Source organism: Brassica napus, chromosome A4, assembly GCF_020379485.1.
Source record: "Brassica napus cultivar Da-Ae chromosome A4, Da-Ae, whole genome shotgun sequence".
Taxonomy (NCBI): Eukaryota; Viridiplantae; Streptophyta; class Magnoliopsida; order Brassicales; family Brassicaceae; genus Brassica; species Brassica napus.
The window spans coordinates 12186814-12195956 of NC_063437.1; the positions used below are offsets into that span (position 1 = coordinate 12186814).

At 42.6% G+C, this 9143-nt stretch overlaps 1 protein-coding gene across 1 annotated transcript; it reads left to right on the forward strand.

Annotated features, from left to right (window-relative positions):
* LOC106420694 (protein CELLULOSE SYNTHASE INTERACTIVE 1-like) lies at positions 1-8252 on the forward strand. Its single transcript, XM_048777606.1, has 8 exons — positions 1-166; positions 478-630; positions 1002-1075; positions 1271-4340; positions 4495-7039; positions 7138-7592; positions 7684-7800; positions 7904-8252. The coding sequence occupies exons 2-8, from the start codon at positions 559-561 to the stop codon at positions 8039-8041; spliced, it is 6471 nt and encodes a 2156-aa protein (XP_048633563.1). The 5' UTR covers positions 1-166; positions 478-558; the 3' UTR covers positions 8042-8252.
* The last annotated feature ends 891 nt before the right edge of the window (positions 8253-9143 follow it).

Consider the following 9143-nt stretch of genomic DNA (forward strand, 5'->3'; position numbering starts at 1 on the left):
TCTTTTATACTTTTTTTTTTGTAGTCAAATAATTACAGAAAGAAAGAAAGAGAATCCGAATCTCCTCTCTCTCTAATCTCGTCTTCTTCGCTTCTCCTCTACGAAACTGAGAAATGCAGAACTGATTGTACTTTCTCTCCTTCCCTCTTCTCGCATTTCCTTTGAGGTTAGTTCAGTTTCTTCTTCAATGGATCTATCTGCATGCTTTAGTACATCGGATCTCTTGTGTGTAGACTAGATGTCGATTTCAGTGAGATCCGAGATTCAGCTCCGATTAGAAAACTAGATTGCGTCACGATCTGAATCCTGCATTCGCAAAACTTTCCTGATTTAGCTTAGTTCGAATCTGGAATCTCACCATCACGATTTGGATCAAGATTTAGCTTAGATAGAGTGATTGGTTTGCCATTGCATATAGCTTTGTTCATACTTGTGTGGTATATTTTATCTGATCATCTGCTTGCATGATATCTGCAGGGGCGTTGATGTTCTGAGGGTGTTTGGCTGAGTAGATCCGGGCAAGGTCTTTGGGTCTAGTTTTGATTTGAGGAGAAAAATATGACTAGTGCACTCGGTTGGAGATTCGCTTCTGCTTCTGCTCATGGGAATGGCCTTGCCCCTAACGACACTGTAATCACTTCTTTCATTTCTCCATATTAGTGTTAAGAGTGGGGGAAATACGATTAAAAAAAAACATGAGTTTATCGCTTGCGTATATTCCTTGACTCATCTTTTGTTTTATATTTCTTGTTTCATTTTTCCTTCTACGTCTGCATCCAGCAAAAGTAATGTCATAAAGTTCCCTTCTTTACTAAATCCTAAACCAATGTTCAATACTACAAATGCAAAAATTAACAATTGGCGTTGTTTCAGTTTGTGATATCTGATAGAGCGTCATGATCTTAGATGATATTCTTTCACTGAACGCTTTCAATTATACGTCTTACAAGAAATACTTTTTTTTTTATAACTTGATTTACGTTGCGTGGTCATGATTGCAGGAGAGAGCTGGGGATGTGAAGTTTCCAGATTCAGAGCCTCCAACTCCACATTCAAGCGCCAAGATGAATTTGAGGTAACGCAAATATTTGTTTGTTACTGTATAGGAGCCAGTCAGTGATATATGTTAGCGATCATGAGTGTTTGTTGCACCGCGATCTTAGTTTAAGAGTGCATTTGAAGATCACTGTTATCCTTTTCAATGAAAGCATTTACGTAGAAAGGTACACCTATGAGTGACTAGTATCTAACATTTCCCTGTCACCTGCAGAGATCGTACAACCAGCATGGAAGATCCAGATGGGACATTAGCAAGTGTTGCCCAATGCATTGAGCAGCTGCGCCAAGGGTCATCATCTGCACAAGAAAGAGAATACTGCCTGAAACAGTTACTGGACCTTATCGAAATGCGTGAAAATGCATTCAGTGCTGTCGGATCACACTCCCAAGCTGTGCCAGTACTTGTCTCTCTTCTCCGATCAGGATCACTCGGAGTGAAGATACAAGCTGCAACCGTCTTGTGTTCACTCTGCAAGGAGAACGAACTTAGAGTTAAGGTGTTACTTGGGGGATGCATTCCCCCATTGCTTGGTCTTCTCAAGTCTAGTTCAGTTGAAGGACAGATCGCTGCAGCAAAGACAATCTATGCTGTTTCTGAAGGTGGGGTGAAAGACCATGTTGGATCGAAAATATTTTCCACTGAGGGGGTTGTACCAGTTCTGTGGGACCAATTGCGCAGTGGAAACAAGAAAGGAGAGGTTGATGGTTTGTTAACTGGTGCACTTAAGAACCTTTCTAGCACCACGGAAGGATTCTGGTCTGAAACAATTCGAGCTGGGGGAATGGATGTACTTGTGAAGCTGCTTACAAGCGGGAAGGCTAGTACAGTATCTAATGTGTGCTTCCTTCTTGCTTGCATGATGATGGAGGATGCCTCTGTTTGCTCCAGTGTATTGACTGCGGACATTACAAAACAGCTTCTCAAGTTGTTAGGATCAGGCAATGAAGCCTCAGTAAGGGCAGAGGCTGCTGCTGCTCTCAAGTCACTTTCTGCTCAATCTAAAGAAGCAAAGCGAGAAATCGCTAATTCCAATGGTATTCCTATTTTGATAAATGCAACAATAGCTCCATCGAAAGAATTCATGCAAGGTGAATATGCGCAAGCATTACAAGAAAATGCAATGTGTGCCCTTGCTAATATTTCCGGTGGTTTGTCATATGTCATATCAAGCCTCGGTCAGAGTCTTGAATCTTGCTCCTCACCTGCTCAAACTGCCGACACTCTTGGGGCTTTGGCTTCAGCTTTGATGATATATGATGGCAAAGCAGAAACGACCAGGGCATCAGATCCATTGGTCATTGAGCAGACTCTGCTGAAACAGTTCAAGCCTCGTCTACCATTCCTTGTCCAAGAACGTACCATTGAAGCACTTGCAAGTTTGTATGGGAATTCAATACTCGCTGTTAAACTTTCCAACTCGGATGCAAAACGTTTGCTTGTTGGTTTAGTAACAATGGCAGCTAACGAGGTTCAAGATGAGCTTGTGAAGGCTCTTCTTATGCTGTGCAACCATGAAGGTAGCCTGTGGCATGCACTACAGGGCCGTGAAGGGATCCAGTTGTTGATATCTCTTCTGGGTCTTTCATCCGAACAGCAGCAAGAATGCGCTGTTGCACTTCTTTGCCTTTTGTCTAACGAAAATGATGAAAGCAAGTGGGCCATCACTGCTGCTGGAGGTATTCCTCCACTTGTTCAGATTCTAGAGACAGGGTCTGCCAAAGCCAGGGAAGACTCCGCAACTATCCTTAGGAACTTGTGCAATCACAGCGAAGATATACGTGCTTGTGTTGAAAGTGCTGATGCTGTCCCTGCTCTGTTGTGGCTACTAAAGAACGGTAGTTCCAATGGTAAGGAAATTGCTGCCAAGACATTGAATCACTTGATTCATAAATCAGATACCGCAACAATCAGTCAGCTTACTGCTTTGCTGACCAGCGATCTACCTGAGTCTAAAATGTATGTTTTGGATGCCTTAAAAAGCATGCTTTCCGTGGTCCCATTCAGTGACATGTTGCGTGAAGGCAGTGCGTCAAATGATGCTGTTGAGACCATGATCAAGTTGATGAGCTCCGCAAAAGAAGAAACTCAAGCAAATTCAGCCTCAGCTCTTGCAGCTATCTTCCAGACCAGAAAGGATTTGCGTGAGAGCGCTCTAGCCCTCAAAACTCTCTTGTCGGCCATAAAACTCTTACATGTTGATTCTGAGAAGATCCTTGTCGAGTCTTCCCGCTGTATGGCAGCAATTTTACTCTCAATCAAGGAGAATCGCGATGTGGCCATTGCTGCCAGAGAAGCATTGCCTACTCTGGTTTCACTTGCCAACTCTTCCGTTCTAGAAGTTGCTGAGCAAGGAATGTGCGCATTGGCTAATCTGATATTAGACAGTGAAGTTTCAGAGAAAGTCATTGTTGAAGAAATTATTTTGTCAGCCACAAGAATCTTACGTGAAGGAACAGTGTCTGGGAAGACGCTTGCAGCTGCAGCAATTGCTCGCCTGCTTAGTCGTCACGGAATTAATTCTGCTTTGACAGATTCTGTGAACCGTGCTGGAACTGTGCTTGCTTTAGTGTCTCTTCTAGACTCTGCCGACGGAAGATCTGATGCGATATCAGAGGCCCTAGATGCGCTTGCTATATTCTCGAGGTCAGGAGCTAATGGAAATGTAAAACCAGCTTGGGTTGTTTTGGCTGAATCTCCTAACAGTATGGCCCCAATAGTCTCATCTATAGTGAGTGTTACCAATCCCTCTTTACAGGATAAAGCTATTGAAGTGTTGTCAAGACTTTGCCGAGATCAGCCTATAGTTTTGGGAAACATGGTCAACAATGCCAGAGATTGTGTGTCATCTATAGCTAAAAGGGTGATAAATTCCAGGGACCAGAAAATAAAAATTGGAGGAGCTGCTATTATTATCTGTGCAGCCAAAGTTAACGACCAGAGGATGATAGAGAATCTGAATGAGACGCAATTGTGTGCCAAATTCGTTCAAGCACTTGTTCGGATTCTAGATTCACCTCAGATATGTGTGCAAGATCAGGAAAAGGATGAGAGAGATAATATCTGCATATGCATTCATCCCAAAGAAAAGGTGGAAGATGAAGAAGAAGAAGCAACAGAAATCTGGGAGGGTTCCACGGGAGCAACACTTATCTCTGGTGACAATTTAGCCATCTGGTTGCTATCGGTTCTTTCTTGTCATGATGAAAAGAGCAGAGCAGTAATATTGGAGTCAGAAGGCATCGAGTTGATTACTGATAGAATAGGCAACCGTTTTCTCCAGGTATTTAACTCTCTTGTAGATTGCAATCTTTGATTCAAAGTTTATTATAAGCTATTAAGAAAACATATTACCAATCTAAGCTACACTTGACTCATTTTGGCACGCTAGGCTGTGTTTATATTGTTGTAACTCCTAATACTTTTATACATTTCAGGCTGATAATGGAGAAGACACCAACATTTGGGTCTGCGCTTTACTGCTAGCCATACTTTTCCAGGACAGAGAAATCACTCGCGCAAATGCAACGATGAAAGCTGTTCCAGTGCTTTCAAATCTGGTGAAGTCAGAGGAATATGCAGACAGATATTTTGCAGCACAAGCGCTAGCTAGTCTTGTCTGTAATGGTAGTCGCGGAACTCTTCTATCTGTTGCAAACTCCGGTGCTGCGGCTGGGTTCATATCCTTGCTTGGTTGTTCTGATGATGACATTAAAGAACTTCTGCAGTTATCACAGGAGTTCTTGTTAGTGCGTTACCCAGACCAAGTTGCCCTTGAGAGGCTTTTTCGAGTTGAAGATATAAGAGTTGGGGCTACTTCACGAAAGGCTATTCCCTTACTCGTTGATCTTCTTAAACCAATTCCAGACCGCCCCGGTGCTCCACTTCTCTCACTTAATCTTCTAACTCAGCTTGCTGGAGACTGTCCACAAAACATGATTGTCATGGTAGAGTCAGGTGCTCTCGAGGGCCTCTCCAAATATCTTTCTCTTGGACCTCAGGATGAGCAAGAAGAAGCTGCAACAGTTCTTTTAGGCATCTTATTTAGCAGTGCTGAAATTCGAAGGCATGAGTCGGCATTTGGCGCTGTCAGCCAACTTGTAGCAGTTCTGCGACTAGGTGGAAGAGGAGCAAGGTACAGTGCCGCCAAGGCATTGGATAGCCTCTTTACTGCTGATCATATAAGAAATGCAGAGTCTTCCAGACAAGCTGTGCAGCCATTGGTAGAAATTCTCAATACTGGTTCAGAGAGGGAGCAACATGCTGCTATTGCTGCACTTGTTAGGCTGTTGAGTGATAATCCATCTCGGGCATTGGCAGTCGCAGATGTGGAGATGAATGCGGTGGATGTTCTCTGCAGGATCCTTTCTTCAAATTGTTCGATGGAGCTGAAGGGGGATGCAGCAGAATTGTGCTATGTTCTGTTTGCCAATACAAGGATTAGATCTACGGTTGCTGCAGCGCGCTGTGTTGAGCCTCTCGTCTCTCTCCTTGTGAGTGAATTCAGCCCTGCACAGCATTCCGTCGTTCGGGCGCTGGACAAGCTTGTCGATGATGAACAACTGGCTGAACTAGTTGCTGCTCATGGTGCTGTCGTTCCTCTTGTTGGCCTTCTCTATGGTAAAAACTATGTGCTTCATGAGGCTATATCAAGGGCTCTAGTAAAGCTAGGTAAGGACAGGCCTGCATGTAAACTGGAAATGGTGAAAGCTGGAGTTATCGATTGCGTACTTGATATTCTCCATGAAGCTCCAGATTTTCTTTGCGCTGCATTTTCAGAACTACTCCGCATCCTTACAAATAACGCTACTATAGCCAAGGGACAATCTGCTGCAAAAGTGGTGGACCCTCTTTTCAATTTGCTGACGAGGTTGGAGTTTGGACCTGACGGGCAGCACAGTGCGTTGCAAGTTCTAGTAAATATCTTAGAACATCCTCAATGCCGAGCTGAGTATACACTTTCTCCGCACCAAGTGATTGAGCCACTAATCCCACTGCTGGACTCTACATCCCCGGCAGTACAGCAATTGGCAGCTGAACTTCTGTCTCATCTGCTCTTCGAAGAGCATCTGCAGAAGGATCCATTAACACAACATGTGATTGGTCCCTTAATCCATGTTCTTGGATCTGGCATACACCTATTGCAGCAGAGAGCTGTGAAAGCTCTCGTTAGCCTTGCTCTAACATGGCCAAATGAAATAGCTAAAGAAGGTGGTGTGAGTGAGCTGTCGAAGGTGATACTGCAAGCTGATCCATCGGTTTCAAATGTTTTATGGGAGTCAGCGGCATCGATTTTGGTAATCATCTTGCAATTTAGCTCCGAGTTTTACCTGGAAGTTCCTGTTGCTGTTCTCGTAAGACTGCTACGCTCTGCATCTGAAAACACAGTGGTTGGTGCACTTAACACTCTACTAGTGTTGGAAAGTGACGATGGAACCAGTGCTGAATCTATGGCTGGAAGCGGAGCCATAGAAGCTCTTCTTGATCTTCTAAGGTCACATCAGTGTGAGGACACAGCAGCGAGACTGCTGGAGGTACTTCTCAACAACGTGAAGATTAGAGATTCAAAAGCCACCAAGACTGCAATATTACCCTTGTCCCAGTATCTCTTGGATCCACAGACTCAAGCTCAGCAGGCGCGGTTACTGGCAACTTTGGCTCTAGGTGATCTATTCCAAAACGAGGCACTAGCTAGAAGCACCGACGCAGCTTCTGCTTGCCGGGCTTTAGTCAATGTCCTTGAAGAACAACCCACAGAAGAAATGAAAGTAGTGGCTATATGTGCTCTGCAAAACCTTGTTATGCATAGCCGGTCCAACAAAAGAGCAGTTGCCGAGGCAGGTGGTGTACAGGTCGTCTTAGATCTGATCAGTTCCAGTGACCCGGATACGTCTGTTCAGGCTGCAATGTTCGTAAAACTACTTTTCTCTAATCACACCGTGCAAGAGTACGCATCTAGCGAGACGGTCAGAGCAATAACTGGTGAGGAAAAAATACCCTTTCTTTCTTTATCGTTTCGCTCTTCTCTTTCTTACTGTTCATCTTATGTTATCCTATCTTTACTTCCTTCTAATTCGCAGCTGCTATTGAGAAGGACTTATGGGCCTCTGGAACCGTGAATGACGAGTATCTAAAAGCTTTAAACTCTTTGTTTAACAACTTCCCGCGTCTGAGAGCCACTGAGCCTGCAACACTAAGTATACCGCATCTAGTTACATCCCTCAAGACAGGGTCAGAGGCGACTCAAGAAGCTGCCTTGGATGCGCTGTTTCTTCTCAGACAAGCTTGGTCAGCGTGTCCAGCCGAAGTTTCTAGGGCCCAATCAGTTGCTGCTGCAGACGCCATCCCTTTACTTCAGTACCTAATCCAATCAGGTCCACCGCGGTTCCAGGAGAAAGCTGAATTCCTCCTGCAGTGTTTGCCAGGTACTCTAGTGGTCACGATCAAACGCGGTAACAACATGAAGCAATCTGTTGGTAACCCCAGCGTGTTTTGTAAGATAACTCTCGGTAACACTCCTCCAAGACAAACCAAGGTAAGAAATGACTCATCCCCCCCCTTACTTCAGCTTACTGCGACTAGTAAGTCCCGAGAGACTAACTAAATTTATCGTTTTGTTTATTCAGGTTATATCGACTGGTCCAAATCCAGAGTGGGACGAGAGTTTCTCGTGGTCATTTGAGAGCCCTCCCAAAGGTCAAAAACTCCACATTTCATGCAAGAACAAGAGCAAAATGGGAAAGGTATATATATATATATATATCCATCAAACTTGACTCATATTCAACAGTTTCAATGCTTGCATTCTGAATCAGTGGCTTATGGCCTCCGTTTTTGTTTCTGCAGAGTTCATTCGGGAAAGTAACGATCCAAATCGATCGAGTGATAATGCTGGGAGCAGTTGCAGGTGAATACAGTTTGTTACCAGAGAGCAAAAGTGGCCCCAGAAACCTTGAAATCGAATTCCAGTGGTCTAACAAGTAAAAACATCACTTCATTTTATACTCTTCTGTTTTTTGAGGGCGAGAGTTCTTCAATCAAAACTAGTTTTTTGGCCAATTTTTTTTTCTGTTTTTGTTTTGATCATTGTATTGCTACTGTGTATAGTTTGTATTGTAATGTAATGTTTTGATGATTTACAACTATTTTTAATCATCTTTCTAACTGTTTGTTAGTGATTATATTCATTGTTACATTTTGTTTGTCCTCATTTCTATTTTTGTGTAACTTCATTCATTCATCTTCTGGTGTGTCACTTTGGTTTAGTTTTAGTTTTTCTTGACAATAGCACCTTAGCAAATTGAGAAATTCTGACTAATGAAACCTATCCGAACATTTTTATTAAACATATTAATCAAATGAACAGATATGTCGGAAGTGTCAAATAACTAAAGAATGCAGTTAAGTATAACAATAGCATATTCATTATCTGGCACATGATACAACAATTGAACAAGATCCCCAAGCTCTTGCTGGTCTTATGCATTCCTTACCTAGAAAAAGAATCTGAGGGCTTTCTGACTGGTAACTGGTAAAAGCTCAGAAGTACAGTCTTTTTTGTTGATGAAACTTCTGGACGAGTATCATTAAGAAAAAATCTATTGACAAGAAATCTTCTTTCAAAATAAAACTATTCTTCAAGATTTGTAGTACTAAACTCATTTCGATTATCTTATTAGCTAAATCCATTCATTTGGTTTTCAAACCCCCCCCCCCCCCCCCCCCCCCCCCCCCCCCCCAAAAAAATTGTTCATTAATTATTCGCTCTTTTTTAAAAGTCATTTTCTCTCTAATTACTATTTATAAACAATTTATTGTTAAATTTTTGTTTCTTCAAGATAATAATTACACGGACCACATGTAGATATTTCTACCCTATTTCTTTAAAACAATTTGCTAGAAAATTAACGTAACTACTTTGCAACATGCATTTTCCAATTATGCATATTCTTTGCATTTTTCACGTACATGGGGAATAAACTGAGGAAAAGTAACTTTTTTTTTTTTTTGCATTTTAGGATTTGTCCCAAATTGTAGGCCATATGACGGACCAAAACTTCCCACGTCAGCTTCACCTATTTATTTT